This window comes from Lycorma delicatula, chromosome 12 (assembly GCF_047948215.1).
Source record: "Lycorma delicatula isolate Av1 chromosome 12, ASM4794821v1, whole genome shotgun sequence".
Taxonomy (NCBI): domain Eukaryota; kingdom Metazoa; phylum Arthropoda; class Insecta; order Hemiptera; family Fulgoridae; genus Lycorma; species Lycorma delicatula.
The window spans coordinates 60,184,479-60,207,578 of NC_134466.1; the positions used below are offsets into that span (position 1 = coordinate 60,184,479).

General features: G+C 33.1%; 1 protein-coding gene across 2 annotated transcripts; it reads left to right on the forward strand.

Annotated features, from left to right (window-relative positions):
• Positions 1 to 202: 202 nt before the first annotated feature.
• LOC142333492 (uncharacterized) lies at positions 203 to 20,631 on the forward strand. 2 transcript variants are annotated; one of them, XM_075380736.1, is made up of 4 exons: positions 203 to 359; positions 10,403 to 10,587; positions 16,662 to 17,092; positions 20,020 to 20,631. In XM_075380736.1, exons 2-4 carry the CDS (start codon positions 10,429 to 10,431, stop codon positions 20,573 to 20,575), a joined length of 1,146 nt encoding a protein of 381 aa, XP_075236851.1. In that variant the 5' UTR covers positions 203 to 359; positions 10,403 to 10,428; the 3' UTR covers positions 20,576 to 20,631. The 2 variants fall into 2 exon arrangements, with proteins under 2 accessions (XP_075236851.1, XP_075236853.1); XM_075380738.1 differs by lacking the exon at positions 203 to 359 and adding an exon at positions 4,922 to 5,057.
• Positions 20,632 to 23,100: the final 2,469 nt, after the last annotated feature.

Genomic DNA, 23,100 nt, shown 5'->3' on the forward strand with positions numbered 1-23,100 from the left:
ATTTTATTTTTTACTTAGACTTTTGTTTTTCTTACGATATAAGTTTAATGAAAATTCATTATTCAAGAAGCTATCGTTTTATATGTATATATATTCTTTCCTATTAAATCAAAATGACTTGCAATTAATTATGCACGCTCTGAGTTATTGAAAATATTGTTTACTGTAATATTTACTGCAACTTAATTTTTTACAAAAAAAAGATTAACTACATTAAAAATGCGGTTTCACGGTTATGCATGTTAATAATTAAAACTGCGTGTATATAAGGTAATGTTTTTTAAATAATTTACAACCTAAATATTTTTACGAAGTAAATTTTCTCTCTCATCGTTTAACATTATATGAAATCGGATAAGGTAAGTAATCTTAACGCATTAAATACCCTAGATATTATTTTATATTTAATATAAATAAATTATAAGTGTATAGAAAGGTATAGTTTTTTTAAAAATTAAATTAATCGATAACAATTTTATTACTTTTTCGTACGAAGTAAATGAAGTATTCTGATCGCCAAAAATTTCGGTCTTCAGATTTCAATAGAAATATCCATTTTCATCATCCCTGAATCCATTTTGATTAGTTTCGGCGTGACGTCATTTTCTTTTTCCTGTTTAGCCTCCGGTAACTACCGTTTAGATAATACTTCAGAGGATGAATGAGGATGATATGTATGAGTGTGAATGAAGTGTAGTCTTGTACATTCTCAGTTCGACCATTTCTGAGATGTGTGATTAATTGAAAACCCAACCACCACCAAAGAACACCGGTATCCACGATCTAGTATTCAAGTCCGTGTAAAAATAACCGGCTTTACTAGGACTTGAACGCTGGAGCTCTCGACTTCCAAATCAGGTGATTTGGGAAGACGCGTTCACCACTAGACCAAACCGGTGGGGTTCGGCGTGACGTCTATACGAACGTATGTACAACTTAAAAACGATTGGCCGTAATATGTTGAAATTTTGGATTTAAGGCTCTTGTAACATTTAGCTGTGCACCTCCCCTTTTGAATGCAATCGACTGGATCAAAAGTGTCCAAAACCCAAAAAAATCTGGATTCTGGACTTTTTCTTAACTGCGATAATAAGTCTTCATTGACAGTTTTTAAATAATATATCATAAGTTGTATTTATTTTCATTGTTTCCAGAGTAATAGCCAAATGAAACTTTTATTAATGAAATATTTGGATTTTAGAAGGGGAAGACACATCGGTTCGAATCAAACATCGTCTCCTTTTTTTTAACTTTTTTTTTTTTAATTTAAATATATTGGTTTATTAATAATTATTAACTTCCGATGTAATGATAATTCAATAATAACAATAAAAAATATCAGAAGTTTTTAATGAAATAACTCAAAAACGATTAGTCGCAGGATGTTAAAATTTGGGATTTAGGAACGTAGTAACAATTTCGTTGTGCATCTCCCCTTTTTGATTGCAATCGACTGAATCTAAAGTGTCCAAAAAATCCAAAATTCAAATTTTTGGGGATTTTTCAATGATGTATCATAACGGTAATTATTTTCATCGGTTCTAGAGTTATAGCCGAATGAAATATTTGACCTTACAAGGCACATCGGTTTGAATCAGACTTCATCTCCGTTTTTCTTTTTAATTTTTTTTTTTTTTTTTAATTTAAATATATTGATTTATTAATAAAATATTAACCTCTGATTGTAGAACAATTTTTATGATAAACTACCATCCCCGTCGCGGCTTCGCCCGTGTTATATGGTTACATGTGATTAATTGTATGTCGACCAATACTTTGTCGTTTTGGACAAATATGAGCTAATTCGGACCATAGATAAAATTTTTCGAAATATTTCGACCCTAGCGCCACCTAGCAGGTTCAAACTAATTCAGAAACTTCGCGAGCGTGCGCACAACTCCCAGACTTTTAATAAAATCTTATCTTAATTATGCAACCGTATGTAAGTTTTTTAAATACTATTATTTTTACACTTTATTCACTAATGCACGTTTTCACAATCCTTTTACTGGCCACTTAAGAAAAAGTTACAGAGCTTAAATACTTTTGTCTGCGAGATCCTCAGGTTTTTTTCTTTTTTCTTATGTACTTTTTTTACTTGCGAGATCTTCTGGACGAATTTAAAAAAGGTAAAATTTTGTAATATGTATCTTGTCAGCACGGTTAATTGTCTGTCTTCTATATATATATATATATAAGGAAGAAAGTTTGTTTGTTTCGTAAATATCCCGACACCGTCGCCATCTAGCGAGTATAGTTTATGAAAAATTATCTCTTTTCACGTAACTAAAATATATTCTTCTGAATATGAGCCAAATCGGACCATAAATACAATTTTTCAAAATATCTCGATCACAGCGTCACCTAGCGGGTCCAAACTAATTCAGAAACCTTCGCGAGCGTGTACAGAACAATTTTTGTCAAAGTTTCATCGTAATCGGATGAACGGTTTAGGAAGGCATAAGAGACATACAGACAGACAAATATTCATTTTTATATATAGATAATAATGCAATAACAATAACAATAAAAAAAAAATGTCGGAAGTTATTATGAAATAAAATTTTTATGTACTTTTCATTTTAAATGAAAAGTGTATATGTAATTTAATAGGCGTACAAGGAAGCCATTTGATGTCCGCATCAGACTTTTTATTTTTAATTTCTTCATTGAATTTTCTTCGTAGAAAAAACATATATTTATTTAATTTTTTTTTTGTCTTCAGTCATTTGACTGGTTTGATGCAGCTCTCCAAGATTCACTATCTAGTGCTAATCGTTTCATTTCGGTATACCCCCTACATCCTACATCCCTAACAATTTGTTTTACATATTCCAAACGTGGCCTGCCTGCACAATTTTTTCCTTCTACCTGTCCCTCCAATATTAAAGCGACTATTCCAGGATGCCTTAATATGTGGCCTATAATTCTGTCTCTTCGTTTAGCTACATTTTTCCAAATGCTTCTTTATTCATCTATTTGCCGCAACACCTCTTCATTTGTCATTTTATCCACCCATCTGATTTTTAACATTCTCCTATAGCACCGCATTTCAAAAGCTTCTAATCTTTTCTTCTCAGATACTCCGATTGTCCAAGTTTCACTTCCATATAAAGCGACACTCCAAACATATACTTTCAAACATCTTTTCCTGACATTTAAATTAATATTTGATGTAAACAAATTTTATTTCTGACTGAAAGCTAGTTTCGCCTGTGCTATTCGGCATTTCATATCGCTCCATATTCGCCCATCTTTAGTAATTCTACTTCCCAAATAACAAAATTCTTCTACCTCCATAATCTTTTCTCCTCCTATTTTCAAATTCAGTAGTCCATCTCTGTTATTTCTACTACTTTTCATTACTTTTTTTTTGTTCTTGTTTATTTTCATGCGATAGTTCTTGCGTAGGACTTCATCCATGCCGTTCATTGTTTCTTCTAAATCCTTTTTACTCTCGGCTAGAATTACTATATCATCAGCAAATTGTAGCATCTTTATCTTTTCACCTTGTACTGTTACTCCGAATCTAAATTGATCTTTAATATCATTAACTGCTAGTTCGATGTAAAGATTAAAAAGTAACGGGAATAGGGAACATCCTTGTCGGGCTCCCTTTCTTATTGTTTCTTTTAATGGTTTAATGGTTTCTTGTATGGTTTCTTTCTTATGTTTTTCATTTATTACTGTTGCTGTTTGGTTCCTGTAAATGTTAGCAATTGTTCTTCTATCTCTGTATTTGAACTCTAATTTTTTTTAAATGCTGAACATTTTATTCCAGTCTACATTATCGAACGCCTTTTCTAGGTCTATAAATGCCAAGTATGTTGGTTTGTTTTTCTTTAATCTTCCTTGTACTATTAATCTGAGGCCTAAAATTGTACCTAAACTTTTCCTGAAACCGAATTGGTCTTCTCCTAACACTTCTTCCACTCCCCTCTCAATTCTTCTGTATAGAATTCTAGTTAAGATTTTTGATGCATGACTAGTTAAACTTAGTTAAATTGTTCTGTATTCTTCACATTTATCTGCCCCTGCTTTCTTTGGTATCATGACTATAACACTTCTTTTGAAGTCTGACGGAACTTCCCCTTTTTGATAAATATTACACACCAGTTTGTATAATCTATCAATCGCTTCCTCACCTGCACTGCGCAGTAATTTTACAGGTATTCCGTCCATTCCAGGAGCCTTTCTGCCATTCAAATCTTTTAATGCTCTCTTAAATTCAGATCTCAGTATTGTTTCTCCTATTTCATTCTCTTCTTCCTTTATAACACCATTTTCTAATTCGTTTCCTCCGTATAATTCTTCAATATATTCCACCCACCTATCGACTTTACCTTTCGTATTTTAAATCGGTGTACCATCTTTGTTTAACACATTAGATTTTATATATTTATTATAAAATCGATATATTAAATAAATGAATATAAATATAAAAAAAAAACTTAAGAAATATTTCAGTCGATACTATGTAATCAATCGGTCTGATAATTAGTATAGGTTTCATTAGATTTTTGTTTCTAAGTTTTATTTTATTTTTTTAATTAATTTCAAAATACAATAAGCTTAAAATAATAAAATATTTTCATTTTATAAATTTAAAATCGTTATAAAACTGTTGAAAAGAAGGTGTAAATCGATAATTTTTATAAATGATTTAATTAAAAGTAATCTTATGAAGTTTTATTATTAATTTATTAAAGTTAATTAAAAATCTATCTTCAGATTTAAAAAAATCAGTATTCCATACATTAAAATAAAATTAATTAATTTTTTTAATTTTAAGATATGTTAACAATTAAAAAAAAATAACGATTTAAATTAAATTTATGACTTTTCTAAACGTGTCATAGTGTTTAAATTTTACCTGTTTAATTTTGTTTTTTTTTTAAATTGCATAACAGGAAAGTGAGGATGAAGTCTAGTCATGCCAAGTGGTATGGGTTTTGACTTTAATATTATGAGGCCCTGATCAATCTGTTCCAGTTCTTCTCCAGTGACAATAAACTTTTCTTTCCTCAGTAAATTTGTTGAATTTGACCTGGCTCTTTGTAAGGTTCATACTTTGACATATATATATGTATATGTATAATTTTTATATCTCTTGTTACCTGTGTCTTTATTTCATATATTATTTCCTTATTTTCCACTGACAATAAATGCTTAATAATCTAAATTGACATTTTATTTTTGAATAATTTAAAGTAAATATCTTTTTAAACTTATTTTGTCTTTTACAAAAGTTATTATGAATTAATTATTTCATACAGAATTTTCAAAAAGTCATTTTAATCTCCACCTTAATTATTCAAACAATTAAAGATGAAAAAAAAATTTTCTCTGTTTTCGTATCCAGTTAAAAAAAAAACAAAAATTGAATTCAGTACGATAAATCTATTTAAGTAACACCACATAACTATGGCTTAAAAAAGATTATTACGCATATGTGGCATTATTAGTTCTTTTAAAATAAAAAAAAATGTTATTATATTTCTAAAATATTTCTTGACATTATACTAAATGGACGAAGCAGGAGCGATATAAAATGCCGAATAGCACAAGCTAAACGAGCCTTCAGTAAGAAATATAATTTGTTTACATCAAAAATTAATTTAAATGTCAGGAAAAGATTTTTGAAAGTGTATGTTTGTAGTGTCGCTTTATATGGAAGTGAAACTTGGACAATCGGAGTATCTGAGAAGAAAAAATTAGAAGCTTTTGAAATGTAATGCTATAGGAGAATGTTAAAAATCAGACGGGTGGATAAAGTGACAAATGAAGAGGTATTGCGGCAAATAGATGAAGAAAGAAGCATTTGAAAAATATAGTTAAAAGAAGAGACAGACTTATAGGCCACATACTAAGGCATCCTGGAATAGTCGCTTTAATATTGGAAGGACAGGTAGAAGGAAATAATTGTGTAGGCAGGCCACGTTTGGAATATGTAAAACAAATTGTTAGGGATGTAGGATGTAGAGGGTATACTGAAATGAAACGACTAGCACTAGATAGGGAATCTTGGAGAGCTGCATCAAACCAGTCAAATGACTGAAGACAAAAAAAAAATACTAAATGTTATATTACTGTTGACTTTAACGTGTGACGGTCAATAAAAAAAAATCTGATGTGCACACTACACGACTTTCTTGTACACCTATTAAATTACACATATAAATCTTTTTAAAATGAAAAGTATATAAAATTTTATTTTATTAAAAACTTCTGATATTTTTTTTATTGTTATTATTGAATTATCATTACAATCGGAAGATGATAATTATTAATAAATCAATATATGTAAATTAAAAAAAAAAGTTAAAAAAAAAAATGAGACGTCTGATTCGAACCGATGTGCCTTTCCCTTCTAAAATCCAAATATATCATTAATTAGAGTTTCATTTGGCTATTACTCTGGAAGCAATGAAAATAAGTATTACTTACGATATATCATTTAAAAACTGTCAATGAAGACTTATTATCGCAGTTAAAAAGTCCAAAATCTAGATTTTTTTTGGATTCTGGACACTTTTGGTTCAGACGATTGCATTCAAAAGGGGTGGTGCACAATTAGATGTTATAAGAGCCTTAAATACAAAATTTCAACATCTTACGGCTAATCGTTTTTGAATTATACATACGTTCGTAAAGACGTCATGCCGAAACTAGTCAAAATGGATTCAGGGATGGTGAAAATGGATATTCCGTGAAAATCTGAAAACCGAAATTTTTCCTGATTACAATACTTCCTTTACTTCGTACAAGGAAGTAAAAACTGTGTAAAATATTTGTTAAAATTATCCATCATTTATTTATAAAATCTATTTGAGAATCGTTTTCAGTTTTTTTTCTACTGCCGTGAAAGTAAATGAAGAAAACGGAACTTTTCTGGAGACTTTCCCGAAAATAAATTTAAATAAAAAAAAAAAACAATTTTGATTTTCTTTTATAGTCGGTTCAAAACCAATTCGACTGTAATAACTGTAAGCGGATGTAAAAGAACGGGGAAACGCATGTTGGGAGTAAATTTTTAACTATTTTATGAAATAGAAAAAAGAAACGCGCATAGAATAGTAATTTTCTTATTCAGATGTACATGCAGATGAAGTGATAAATTTGTAAATAATTTTATAACAAATTTCAGCTAAATAATGCAACGTATTTATAAAGGCTGTATAGTTGAACGAAGAAACAGTTTGTAAGAAAGTCAGTAAAGTTTGTGTATTTAATTTATTTTATAAAAAACGTCTATTTGCTAAGGCAAAGAATCTATTTAAAAAATAAAAAATGTAAAAATTCGAAATCTTTAACGGGTTAAGAGAAAAAACGTTATTTTTTTTCGTAACTTTTTTTAAATAAACTAAATATTTTCGAACAACATAAATCTTTAAAATCGGTCCGACAAAATTTTTAAAGTAAGCGTGATTTTATTTTAACAAAAGAAGCCTTTAATGTACATTCAGAACGGAATGGAATACAAAGTTGGCGGGAGTTTATTTCTCCCTACTTATCGCAGAACCTGGACAGAGTCCCTTGCTGTTGGCTGATTCTAATCGGGCGTGTTTATTTTTTTAAAAAGTTTATTTTCAATGGCGGGTCTAATTTCTCAAGTTTTGTTTTATTTAAAGTTTAGTATTTTAAGGACGGATTTAATTGCATTCCAATCCGTTGTTAAACCAGCGTTATCGAACCCTTTTTATGGGCCGACCGCGGAAGGCTAGGCTTATGCAACCTGTCCTCCCGACGTAATTCCCCTTCAGACCGTCCACTGAAGTCCTTTCGGTGCTAACGCTTCATAGGCTAGCAGGAATACGCCACAACGGGGCACTAACTATATGGAGGGAGCAAAGCGTCCCCTTTTCCGGAGGAGTCGAAACTGCTGATTTATGTTAATTTATATGTAAGTTTTAAAGGAAGGGTTGGGTAGAAGCTCTTCACCCACTTCTGTTATGGCTGGCTTTCAGGACGCATTCCTGCTGGGCTCTGTTCCGGACTCCAGTCCGTGATGTTGGGACGTTTCAGAACGTACAAGAGAAAATAATAATAGTACATATAAACAGGGGTCTGAGACTCTTCACTTAATAACTTTTCTTGCAAGAGTAAAAGGCGTTTAACTTGAATTATAGAGGTAAATTTGACGGTTTCGTTCGATTTACAATGAATATAATTTCATAGATTTGACGTTCTCGCGTAAACGGTCGGTAAAACAAATATTGTTTTACCGACAATACATTTCTACATTGATTTTTAGAAATTTAATTCTGAAAAAATCTATGAAAATAGCACCCATTAAACACGAAGAAAAGTTTTAGAAATCAGAATATTAATCGTTTTAATAAAAAAATAGTAAAAAAATATTGTAACTAAATTTTAAATAGAAAAAAATTATTTTAATGGTAAATTAATCGATTTTAATAAAATGAGTTTTGTTAAAAATATATAATTAAATATAACATTATGATTTATTAGGATTATACAGAGTGATTTTTTAGTCCTGTTACCCAATTTTAAATGTAATTTAAGAAAGGGAAATTTAGGTGGAATAAAAAAATGAATTTGTTACTTACAAAAGAGGTTTAATAAAAAGCTATTACTTACATAAAGAATATGCTCAAAATACCCACCCCTTGCGGTTAATACACGCACGGACTCTTTTCAGCATATTAGCAGAAACCTTTTTAAGAGTTGCATTGGAAATATTCGCGATTAACTCTGTTAAGTTCTTCAATAGTGTGAGGATTGTTTTTGAAGGCCTCGGACTTAATATAACCTCACAAAACGTAATCAGGAGATGTGAGGTCTGGGGACCTTGGAAGCCATAAGCCCTTGCTTATTAATCGATCATCAAAGAATTCTTGCAGAAAATCCACGGTTTCTCGAGACGTGTGACACGTAGCGCCGTCTTGCTGAAACCAGCAATACCGTTATTGAGGTTCCAGGAGGAACACAAATTGGCGCACAATATTCCTGTATACTTCACCATTTACTGTCTGTTCGAAGAATACGGGTCCGACTATACGATGACGAGATATGGCACACCACACACCAATTTTTTCAGGATGCAAAGATTTGTCTTGTAAAGCGTTAGGATTTTCAACCGCCCAAATTCAAGCTTCATCACTAAAGAACACTGTGTTTAAAAATTCGATTCCGTTATCATTTACAAGAGACCTAAACCAATGGCAATATTGTAATCGCTTGTTTAAATCTGGAGGCTAAAGCTCTTGGACTAATCGTACGCGATACGGATACAACTTCAATTTTTTTAGCGACTTTCTGAACTCTCGAATATGACAAACCGACTTGCGTGGAAAGACTTTTCCGTGGAGAATTGAGCAATCTTATTTTCACATTCTCTAAAACATCATCTGTCAAGCGAGTTGTTCGACCGCTACGTTTTCTGTCGCAAACACTACCTGTCTCTCGAAATCGGTTGGCTAGCCTAGAAATTGACATTTTTTTCTGGCGGAGGAATACCAACAAATTTAATTTGAAATGATTCTTTTACACTCGCGTACGATTTCGTAGCAAAATATTGTTCAAGATGAAAACTCGTTGTATGGTAAAAGACATTCTGTTCATAACACAACCGGAAACGGCAAAAATGTTTACACAGCTGAAGGAGAATCAACTCACACTGCCGTGTCTATACCGGTTGAGTAGCGCTACCAACTTCGTGTCACAAAACAAAATTTCCCTTTCTTAGAAAAGAATTACCAGACATTAACAATTGGGTAACACGATTAAAAAATCACTCTCTATAAATTTCATCACAATGATGTTTAATCAATTATTGACGATGAAAAGCAAAATATTTTTTGCAGTTATCGAAATAAGTTTTTCTTTCTTTGTTTTAATAAAAGCGATTCTGTTTCCACTAAATATTTTCCGCTATTGTAATAGTTCTTGTTTCGGTTTAACAATATTATAAATGCAGTGAACCTGTGCATAGATTTTTCAAAATTGCGTAAAATCTTACCAAATTTATTTTTAATTTTTTTTTACTTTTAGCTGACAATTTAATTTAGCTATTGTACGTCACACTTAAAATTAAAATTTTTTTCAACAACAATATTTATTTATGTTTTACAATATTTTTTTTCAAAAGTTGGTTGATATGTAGTTGTGGGTACTGTTTTATAGACGCTTTTTAGGTAAAAACCACAGAAACCATCTAATTATTGCTTAATTGTAGGGGGAAAAAATCAAGGCAAGCTTTACATTGAAAAACTAATCTGTGTTTTCCCATTTTTATAAGAATCTTTTTCTTAATGTATCTAATTTGTAGAGTATATGTTTATATTATTGGTGAGACATGTCGCATAATAAATTAATTTTTAATTAATAAATTTATATTGTGTTTATTTTTAATTATCGATGTTGAATTTCACTGTTGCAGTTAAGTTTATACCGAAGGCAGAAAAAATGAGTAAATATTTTACCGTCGTATTAATAACTCTGATTTACATCTTTAATGAAGCGTACGCTGAAATCCAATGTCCCTATCAAATGTCCAAAAAGGATTGTTTAGATAATTTATTTAGCGGAAGAACAACTTATTTTGAAAATCAACAAACATGGAAGGTAATTGATTTAATTATTTGTTAAATAACCGGCTATTTAATCTAAAAAAAAAAAATTATTTACATTTTACAAAATCATAAACACATAAAACGGGCTGGGTTTTAGAATGAACGTTGGAAACGCTAATAGTACGGTCATCCAGAAAGTAATTTGAGCATCGCATGCGCGCAGCTTTACTAAAAACAACGGGTCAAGGCCGGTCGGTCTCAGATGTTGTTCTGCTAGCGATGTTTAAAGTTTGATAGCTGTACTATGACACGAAGTGACTTTACTTGTGTTTATGATGTATAAAAAAAGTTAAATATTCCGCCGGACTGTGAAGTACGATCGGCCATACGTTTTCTGAATGCGCAAGGTGTTCGTTTTGTAGTAATTCATCGTCAAATTTTTACCGTATATGGTGAAAGTAATGAATGAAGGAAACGTAAGGAAAAGGTGTCGTTTATTTACGGTAGGGAAAACACCCTTAACCTACCGAGTTGGTCTACCGGTGAACGCGTCTTCCCAAATCAACCGATTTGGAAGTCGAAACTACTACACATCTCAGGGAATGGTGGAACTCAGTCTGTACAAAACTACACTCGTACATATCATCCTCTGAAGTAATACCTGAAAGGTAATTTCTGGAGGCTAAAACAGGAAAAAGAAAGAAAGGGAGAACACCCGTTCGTGACGAGCAACACTGAAGACGCCTACTCTCATTACTGAACAGCTGAAAGTCCGGAACGACAGACATGTTAAAGAGTATCGGCGCTTCACGTTACTTGAACTCACTGATAAATTTCCTTGTACGTTCACGGTCTCTGTTACATGAAATTGTGACGGTTCACGTAAATTACCGTAAAATTTGTACTCGGTGGGTTCCGAGAAAGTAAAAAAAAAAAAAACATGTCTGCTTTTCTGGCATTCCTGGAGCGGTACCATAGAGACGGCAATGAAATGCTAGTTATGTGGCATCATTCTCGATCGCCTTCAAAACCAAAAAAATTCAAACGCTCTCAAAACCTTCAAATGACGGCCACTTTTTGGGGGATCGCTACGGAGTCACTGTGTGAGTCGCGGACAGATGATTAATTATCTTATTCGAAAATTTTGATGAAATTTCATCGCGCAATTCAAAACGCCGGCGTGAACTTTTAACTCGTCGGGTATGTTTTCTTCACGCAAATGCTCGTCCACATGCCGCAAAAAAATTTTAGTGACTTTTGAAAGGTTTCGTACGGAATGTTTTTGATCATCCGCCGTACAGGCCACATCAAACTGCAAACTATTAATTGAAGGAGTTTCTTTGCGGGAATCGCTGTAAAAGTGAGGACGAAGTCATGACAGCTGTTCGTGAGTGGCGGCAGATGTCTTTGATGACGCCATGTAAAAACTATTGCCGCAAATGCTTTATATTTGCTTTGGAAAAATAGCTTTAAAAATGTAGATAACGGTGCATATGTTAAAGGTAAAATAAATGTAGTCTGTTTAAAACAAAAACCGTTTTTACTTTCTGGACGATCCTCGTAGTGGGTGGCGAAAGTGGATGGAATATAGTGTAACTGGACAGGTCCTTGAAATCTTTCTCTATTCTGCACGTCGATAGAGCTTTATAAATTTTAAAAGAGTAGTAGAATTAATTTTTACATTTGTACACATAAAAATATTAATTGTTAAAATATCCCAAACGCATTTAAGAAATATATTTTCAAAATAAAAATATCATTTCCAATAGATATACCGGAAATTAGCTAATCTACAGGACGAGGACCGTAAAATAACTTTTAATATTTAAAAGGCCGGTCATTTAATATTTTTCAAAAATAGTTTCAAAAGTGGTCGACATTACATCTTAATTAAGGGTCTTTACAGAAAAATAGACCGTTTTTAGGTACAGGATGTTATTTTTTTCTGGCGAGCCTTAAAATTTTTGAAATCTAAATTTTTGTTTTTCAGTGTCTTTAAAATGATGAACCACAACCTTCCATATCCATGTAAAATACTCGATTGTTCTCCACATTTTTTGGGGAGGGACTTATGGGTATGATCGTTTAGAGGTAAGAATACCGGGTTCCGTAATACGAGGGTTATATTTTTTCAAGGTCCGATCGTCACGAAATTAAAACTACAGTGAAAATAATTTTTTTTTTTTGTAACAAGTACTAGTTACGCTATTTCTCTACATATTCGCCACTCCGATTTAGACATTTGTCGTAGCGTGGTACCAACGTTCCAATACCCTCGTCATAGAACGGAGCCGCCTGTGTTTTCAGCCATGTTTCTACGCACACAGTTTGCGATACAGAAGTCTCTCACTCACAATGGTGTAGAGAGCTGACCTTAAAATTTCAGGAAACGAATCACTCAATACAGAAATTGTGAACCGACGATTTCCTCGAATTGCCTCCTCCATTCGCTCAGCGAGATCATCGGTTGACACTCGCATCCTTCCCTGACCGCCTGCATCATGAACATCTGTACGTCCTGATTTAAAGTTCCTGCACCATTGTCGCACTTTGCTATCACTCATTGAAGTTTCACCGTACACATTACTTATTCGTCGATGAATTTCAGCCGCATTACACCCCTTAGCCTAAAGAAATCGAATTACCGCACGCACTTCACACTTGGCGGGAGATGCTATTGTTATAGACACGTTTACGTGCTAGCTGTGTTTTCAGAACTAAACGAAGTGACGCGACGTGATTGAAGGCCATAGAGACGCTGCGCAACACATGCGCAAAGGTTTATCCGATTTTTGCGCGGGTTTTTATCTCGCGACCGATCTGTCCTTGAAAAAAAATAACCGTCGTATCAGTGATAATACCGCCAAAAATCGGTTATTTAAAAATTAAAAAATATAATATCAACCGTATCAAAATTAAATGGAGAGACGATTACTTCAATTAACAGCTTAGTTTGTCCAAACCTTACAAATATATATATTCGAGGTAAAACTATAGATTTGTCCAATCAGCGTCTAGTCTTATGTTTGTTTGAAGCAAGCCTTTTCATTATTACAGGATTTCTTTTTACCGCTTGCAGAATAATGAATTTCTAAATTTACAATTTCGTAATTAATTATAGTTGAAACGAAATTTTATTTCTTAATACGACTGAATTTGAGTAATTATATTAAACTTCTATTTTTTCTTTATTTTTAATAAAACAGATATTTTACGTTCCTTTTTTGGTTTGTATCACTTTTTTGTTTAAGTAAATAAAATTCTTAAACTCTTCCTCACGTTTAATCGACAGTACTTGCATAAATTTTCTAAAAATTAAATTCTCCACTAAAAATTTATTTTCTGCTAGCAATTTAACGAATTGTACGTTAAAAAAATCTGACAACACTGTTGTAGGATTATCCCGTCACTCGGCTTTTTTCTAATGCATGGCTTACACACACATACACGCAACTTAATTAAAAATATTTATCACTTTATTCAAAGGGCCCTTTTATAATTATTCAAAATTAAAACCGTTTTTAGGGATGGGATGAAATTTAGCAAAGATTTTTTTACAAAATTTGTTTACTTTATTAATATTCTCAAAATTATAAAAAAATATATAACCTTAATTATACAAAATCTGGAGATGATTTTGTTTTCCCTATGTATCCTTCACCCATTGACCTTGTGAATTGGAAATTTAATAGCATCAATGTCCCAACTATTGAAGTATTATAGCCAAGTTTAGTGAAAATCGGTCAAGTAGTTCTGGAGATATAAGGTGGTTTACGCCAATATACATACACACTCTTTGTCGCGGAAATTTCGATGATATTTTTTGATTTTCTGAAGTCCTTAAATGTCAATTCGGCCAGATTCAGTGAAGATCCGATACGCCCAATTTTGACCGATCTCCATACTCTTCCTTTCATACAGCTATAGCTGCTATATAGAGAGAAAGTAAAACGTAAAAAATTGTGCTTGAAATAGCAAGTTTTTGAGTTATACGATAATTATTTTAAAAATTATTAGAGGTCTGTAGCGAGGCCTTTTTTATTTTTTAAGATCAAAATTCATCCCTTAATTTAAGTTGTAACTGTTTCATTTTGAGTAGAAACTAGGGTAAAGGTTTTTCAAGGTACAACTCGATTTTTAATTTTTATAAAAACTTTTTTCAGTTGTAAAACGACGTTAAATTCTTACCACTTTTTCATGACACGCACTACTTCTGTGCCCCTGTCACGGCGTTTCATAATGTTCTTAGGAGTTACAAAAATTAAATACAAAAATGTATTTCACTTACCTAAATGAAAAATGTACGAGGTGATACAGGGACTCCAATAATTTTTGTTAAAATCTATAAATGTTCAATATGTGCTCCTCTGGTGTCACGGCACACATTAACACGAAAGTCTAGCTCTTGCCAAACTCGTTCTAACATGTCATTTTCGATAGAGTTGATCGCATTCATTATGCGATCCTTTAGCTCAGCGATATCGGCTTCGGTGGGATGAACACCTTATCTTTCACGTAACCCCAGAGAAAGAAATCACATGGCGTGAAGTCTAGTGATCTTGGTGGCCACAGCATAATGTGTTGGTCTTCTTCAGACGCACGTCCTATCCAGCGCCGAGGTAATGTGTTAAGGTACTGTCGAACCTCGTTATGAAAACGGGCAGGACAACCATCTTGCTGGAAAATGAAGTCGTTGAATAGCCGAGGCATAAGCCATAATTGTAATATATACAGGTATATCATGCTGGTTATTGTCGTTTCCGTAAAAAAGAACGACCCATACGCTGCCTCACGAGAGATCGCACAAAAAAAGTTTACTTTCAGAAAATCCCGAATGTGTTCCACATAAGCGTGTGGGTTTTCAGTTCCCCAAACTCGCACGTTATGACGGTTTACTTTGCCGCTAATATGGAAAGTAGCTTCGTCGCTGAAAATTATCTTGTTTAGAAAACCTTCATCTAACAACATCTTTTCCTGTAACTGAAAACAAAAATCGAGCCTACGTGTTTTATCTCCATCAGAAAGACGCCGGATTAATTGAATACGGTACGGTTTGCATAATAAACATTTACGGAGAACTCTCCACACTGTTTTCGGAATTCTTAATTCTTTGCCTGCAGCCGCAGTCGATTTTGACGGGCTGCGAATGAAACTTGCACGCACACATTCGACATTGACTTCTGAGATTGATGGACGACCGGTTGATTTTCGCTTCCACAAGCAACCGGTTTCGCTGAATTGTTTATACCGTGCGCGAATTGAATTGTCACTTGGTGGCTCCTTATGAAATTTCAACCGAAACGCACGTTGCACAGAAATGACTGACTTTGACAAGTGAAATTCTAACACATAAAACGACTTCTCGCTTCCCGTGGCAGCCATTTTCTATACTGTCGATGCCTAGCGAGCAAATGGTTTAAAAACTGCCTAGTATACGTGGAAAAAACTATTTGAAGTAATCTTTCGTAGAGTACTTGTTTTATTCTTATGAGTGAAATAGTTTTTTATTAATGAATTTTTGAAACTCCGAAGAACATTATGAAACGTCCTGTATTTATAACGTTAATAAAATACGGTAAAACCTATATAAGTTTTCAGCCGTGAGACATAAATTTATCAAATATTGCTACTTTTAAAACGACTTATTTGTTCAACATGAACTCCTGTTGTAGTGTACTGTAGGCGAATTTTGAAACTAGATGGGGAAAAAATTTACTGGAAAAAATTAATTTTTTTATCAGTAATTTAACGAAGTTACGGTATCGAAAAAAATTGTCTTAAGACATCAATTTTTTATGTTTTACAATAACTTTCTTATAAGTTATTAGATATACAATTGTGGGTTCTGTTTTATTAAATTTATCTGGTCAAAAACCTCAAATTTACACCTTAATTTAATTTTAATGTCTTCTTTTATAACGCTGAAACAGAAATCAAGGTGTAATTTTTTCGTAAGCTAAAACTCTAAAACGAAAAAATTTTCGATCGATTTTTACTTGAAATTTTGTTTATTTTCATTTATAGAAATTTTTCCTGTTGCTTTCTAATATTCTCTTTGTGTAATTAATACGTAACCCTTATTTAATGAAAAAAGTTTGTAATTTAAGATTTATTCCTGTGTTTCAGATAATGACTGCATTTAAAAGCGTCTATCAGAATTACAATACCACGTTTACAAAACACGTTCTTCAAATATTTGATGTACACAATTGGTTATCTGATAATTATGTTAATTTATTTAACCTCATGCCGAATATGACTTTGGAACAACTTATAAGTATAGTTCATTACGGTGACGGTAAATGGTGGGCACCTTTCTTAGAACCATCATTTAATAATAAGTTTGGTACGATCGACTTAATTAAAGATCTATTGCACGGATTTAAAAAAATGCTTCCGTTGAAGAAATGGCTTGAGGAATTTGTAATGTGGCAAAAAAAGACAAACAGGAATACGTGTACTTACCAGGATGTTAAACCGATATTTTCAATTTACGCAAATTATGAAACAAAGAGAAATTTAAGTAACGAAATATTAAACGGTATATATTCTGAAAGGTATACGTTTCAATTATTTAAATTTTTATAATAGAATTTAATTAATTTTTTTAGCTTTAAACCGGAAAAATACGACGCGATACTTTTAAAGCAAGGGCCGTTTTGAAATAAAAGACTACTAAAAACTACGAGCGAGCTTTATTACTTACATATAAAATTACATTTATGTACTATATATTTCTTTGCAGCTGCCTCAACAAACGCCGTTTTTCATTTTGTCGTCATCGTCAAATTTTTCTGATGCGATCGTCAGTTCAAGGTGAAGAAAAAGACAATAAGCCGGGAGTTACTTAAGGATGAGCGATTGAAGATTTTCCGATGAAATTTTTGCTATCACCTCACCGTCTGATTTTCTGTATTCAATCGGGCATTGTCATAAAAAAACAAAATCCCGCAGGATAGCAACCCACATCGTTTATTTCTAATAGCGTTCCTAAGATTTTTTAATGTTTCATAATACGTATAGTCATTCACGTAGTTTCATAACCGAATCTACAAGTGAGACGTCCATTTTGTCCCAAAATAAAGTAGCCCTAAGCTTCATTATTGAATGTTTTCGTGTGAACTTTTTCGGTAAAGGAAACGATGAATACTACCGTCGCATCGACTGCTGCGTCATTTCGACGTTGGAATACTAAATCTGTATTTCATTTCTGGCAAAAATGCGATCAAACGGGTTCATCACCTTCTTTTTTGTAACGCAGTAAAAATTTATGAGCTTCAGCAAGCCGTTTTTCCTCGTGCACATCTGGTACACATTTTTTTTATAGTTCAAATATTCAGTCAAACTTTATAAATCCAACATTGTGAAACCGACCGTAGATAACTGTAACACGTTGAGCTCTGGTTTTTTTCAAATTCTTTGCTCGAATTTTCCGGCCAAATCATCCGTTACCAGCGACAGCCAGCTGCTACTTCTTCGTAATGAACGATCGCCCTTCACGAAATGAAGGCTTACTTTAGCGTCACACGATATTCTGCTCGTAAAGGTGCCTGAGAATTTCAGCCGCAGAATTGTTTTTTACCGTCAAAGGTCGTCACACTTTGGCAGATACAGAATTTTGCACTCGTTATAATCCGATGAATGTAAACAATAAAACAACTAAACTGTTTATCGATTGAAATAACTGTCCTGTTGTACAAGGACCTTTTGTTTATATCGCGTATATAGACGAAAAATTCAAGAGAACTTACTTTAAAAACACGTCTCGTATATAAAATTGAAAAAACTTTTACGGGACAAATAGCGACCGTATCTCCCAACTCACGCCACACCGATTTTAACCAAAATCATACCAGATTTATAATATTTAATAAATCGATCGATCCAACCGTAAGGTATAAACGAAGCAAAAAAGGTTATTCTGTACCCTTGTACACCGTCTTAAATATAATGTAATCTTTTGTGGTTTTCTCAAAAATTATTTAAGATAAATAATTCGGTAGTTCGGATGTTAACCGGTCAGAAAATAATTCATAATATTAATGAGCAAAATAGTAAAGAAACTTTTCTATAATTAATTGAATAATTTAAAATATTAGCTTACCGTCTGTGTAGTGTTGCTAACCAATCAGGACTTGCTTCGTTCGCCCTTTCCATCTAGCCAGCTGGACCAACTGTAAACCCTTCTTTCTTTCCTGTTTAGCCTCCGGTAACTACCGTTTAGATAATTCTTCAGAGGATGATATGTATGAGTGTAAATGAAGTGTAGTCTTGTACATTCTCAGTTCGACCATACCTGAGATGTGTGGTTAATTGAAAGCCAACCACCAAAGAACACCGGTATCCACGATCTAGTATTCAAATCCGTGTAAAAATAACTGGCTTTACTAGGACTTGAACGCTGTAACTCTCGACTTCCAAATCAGCTGATTTGGGAAGACGCGTTAACCACTAGACCAACCCGGTGGGTTCATAGATCTCTCTAGGGTTACCAACCCAGTAGCGCATATTCTGCTTGGTGACAACCGTATAGGTTAAAATTTGCCTCATCGTTAACAAAACAATTTTCTCAAGGGGTAACGTTTCCGATAAAGTTTAGAGCAATTATTCGGTCTTAGAAACCACTTTGTGACAGTTCTTGCACAACAAACATCTTTCAGAGTTGGAATGAAGATGTTCGTAAGAATTCGACGCGTTGAATTGTTGGATATTCCTAGGTAGACCGCGTGCTTACAAGAGGACCGTCTTGGAAATTTCAAAATGGTCTATCAAAGCTCCTCCACATTTTTTTGGGCCGTAACGGTCCATCGTCATCCTGGGAATTTTTTCACCACACTCCCGGATGTCTTGAAGCATAAACAATTGATATCCGATCAAGAACTGGACCTCCGGGCTGAATTTAAAATCGAGTATGGAAAGTATGTTGCACAGAAACGTAGGAACGGTTGTTCGAAAAATAGGCTTCGACTTTAAACGCACGCTACTTCCTGCCCTTACTGTATCTCATGTTTTCTGCTGAGGGATCCTTATATAATTATTTTTGGTTAATTACATTCAAAATAAAATAGAAGTACCAAAAGCAACATTTAGAGAAGATTTGCGTTCGCATTCGCTGAACTCAACCCCAATTTTTTACGACCTCTCACTCTTCACAATACACCTTCAAAAAAAGGAATATTCCATATATATATATATGTGTGTGTGTGTATATACACACATACTATCTGGAATTTTTCGATGCTAAAGTTGTAAATTGGTTGTTTTTAATGGGAGAGGTCATGGGACGTAAAGATATGTAAAAACCCCGACGTGTAAAATTTCAACCGACTACTGTACTTTACATATCAAGGTTTTATATCATTTACATTGAACTACCCAGGAAAATTCTGAAGCAGTTTCTTTTAATTTTATTACTTTATGATTCTATACAATATATTATTGTTACTACCGATCAAAAAATAAATTTATCAATTTTTTTTTTCAGCCAACTACCGGAGAATACATCGCATGTTATTTTTGAGCATTATTGTACCGGATTAAATATAAAAATAGATGAAACAGAAAAAAAAGAGCTATTTAAAAATTTTTCATTAATTATAAACGAAAGATTAATCGATTTTTTTACCGATCCGTATTGTTTGTGGAATTTAAACGACATGATAAACTTTTTGGTCGATTCAATTAAAGATACAGAGGAAGTTCCAAAAGCAGCGTTTAGAGAAGATTTAATAAAAACTGCGATAAGGGTAAATTTTAATAAAGAAACTTTGGAAAGTTTTACAAATAAAATAAAGTCAACACTTGATCTAGTAGATGTAGCAGAGGCACTTAATTTAATTGTACCGTATATTAACGGTGACTGCACTGAAAGTGACTTAAGTAAATTATCGAATGTTATTATTAAACTTTTCAAAAAATATTCAACGAATCGAGAAGAAGTAGTTGATCAAATAAAACAGAAATTAAAAAATAACACATTTATTCCAAAAAAATTAATTTCTGAATTGATTTCACTTGCAGACCGTTTGTTAACAGAATAATTTTGTTTAATAAATTCTTAATCGATAATGTAATTACACTTTATTGGAAATTTTAACGTGTTATTTATTTTATCCCTATCGCAAACAAATATAATATAAATTAAAAAAAAAATAAAGAAATAAATTTCAGAGAATATTCTAACTTGAAGACACGTACATATAGACATCTTTCTGAAATTTTTCGATGCTAAAATTGTATTTTTTTTTTTTTTTTAGTGGCGGTTATCATAAGATATAAAGATCTGTTAAAACCCCGATGTGTTAAATTTGACCCTATTAATTACTAGAATTTAAAAACGCTTCATTTTTGAGCTTTAGCTTGCGAAAAATCTCGATCTAATTTTTGTTCAAAAAATGAAATAAAAACTTTAAAATAACAGTTACAGTTAAATTTGATAGTTTCATATACATTTTTGAAAAATTTAACAAAATTACAGATAAAAACTTTATCGGTTATATCCCGTCGAATATATCTACAATAATTATACTAAAGCGGAAAATATGGTCATCGATATCAAAAATGAGGTATCGTGTGTTTTTTTTTTTAATGTTTACGTTTAAGTGTTCAATTAGTTCATCAAGAATATATTTGTAAGCGCGTACGTATTTGTGTCGCACTGCTTTTGGCCTTATATCTCAGAATTGACGGAACCGATTTTTTTCAAATTGGGCTTAAATATTTCTATATATTGGTATTATTAATTTTTCTTTCAATTCGCTCGGTAAGTAGAGTGATATCGCGAAAAATCCAGTTTCAGTTTTCTTCGTAGGCATTTTAGAGAAAAGTTTATTAAAGCAAAATCTGTTACCTGCAATACACATAAAAGTAATGCAAAACGTTTTTCTAAAACAGTCAACCTTCAACTCGTAAAATTGAAAATACGTCCTTCGGTTTAAATATTTTTGGAAAACTTTCTGCTTATACATTCTAAACAGAGCTGTCAAAAAATTTCTACAATTTTTTAAAATTACAGTCTTCAGACTTAAAATGCAGAAACGTTTTTGAATGTTTAACGAGATGTTAAATATCGAAAAAGCTTTACTTTTTTTTTTTTTTTGTCTTTAGTCATTCCCTATCTAGTGCTAGTCGTTTCATTTCAGTATACCCTCTACATCCTACATCCCTAACAATTTGTTTTACATATTCCAAACGTGGCCTGCCTACACAATTTTTTCCTTCTACCTGTCCTTCCAATATTAAAGCGACTATTCCAGGATGCCTTAGTATGTGGCCTATAAGTCTGTCTCTTCTTTTAACTATATTTTTTCAAATGCTTCTTTCTTCATCTATTTGCCGCAATACCTCTTCATTTGTCACTTTATCCAACCGTCTGATTTTTAACATTCTTCTATAGCACCGCATTTCAAAAGCTTCTAATCTTTTCATCTCAGATACTCCGATTGTCCAAGCGTAAATTGATTGAGCGTAAAAATAAATATTTTACGCTCAACCTATATACGAGGTGTGTGAGAAAAGTAATGAGATTGACGTTTTACTTACCAAAGTTTTTATTTTTTTTTTTCAAACAACAATATTATCCCCTTCAAAGTAGTTCCTTTGGGCAGCTATACACCGGCGGAGTCGTTGTTCCCACTCCTGGTAACAGCGGTGGAAGGCTTCAACCGGTAGGGCTAAAACTGGTCGGTCACAGTCTTTTGAATGTTCTCCAGAGTTCCAAAATGACGTCCTTTTAAGACAGGTTTCAATTTTGGGAAAAGGAAAAAAGTCACAAGGACTTAAATCGGGTGAATAGGGGGGGGGGGTTGAGAAACCATAGGAATGCGTTTTGAGGTCAAAATTTTCCAGATGGAAATGGCCGTGTGACACGGAACATTGTCATGATGAAGCATCCACTAGTCTGCAATGTCTGGTCTCACGCGAATCACTCTTTTCCTGAGCCTTTCAAGGATACCTTTGTAAAACACTTGGTCGACAGTTACTCCTGGAGTAACAAATTTTTTATGCACGATACCCCTGCTGTTAAAAAAGCAAATCGGCACGGTTTTGATATTTGATTTACTCATTCGACATTTTTTCGGTCGAGAAGATGACGGAGTGTGCCGCTCTTCGCTTTGCCGCTTTGTTTCAGGATCGTACTCAAACATCCAGGATTCAACACCTGTGATCACACGATTGAAGAATTCTTGAACGTTGTAAATCCTCTCAAGAAGATCAACGCACACGTTTCTTCGATTGTCCTTCTGTTCCTTTGTGAGGTTTTTCGGCACCGATTTCGCACAAACCTTTCGCATGTCAAAATCGTCAGTCAAAATTTGATGTACGGAGAAAGTATTTAAATTTAACTGTTCGCTCATCGTCCTTATTGCTAAACGACCGTCTGATCTCACACGGTCAACGTTTTCGTCAGATTTTGAAGTCGAATGTTTCCCTGAACGAGGTTGATCTTCAACGTGTTCTCGGCCTTCCAAAAATGATTTGTGCCGGCGGAAAATTTGTGCTCTTGATAAGCAATGTTCCCCGTAGGCCTGTTTCAACTTTTCAAAGGTCACACTCGCGGATTCCC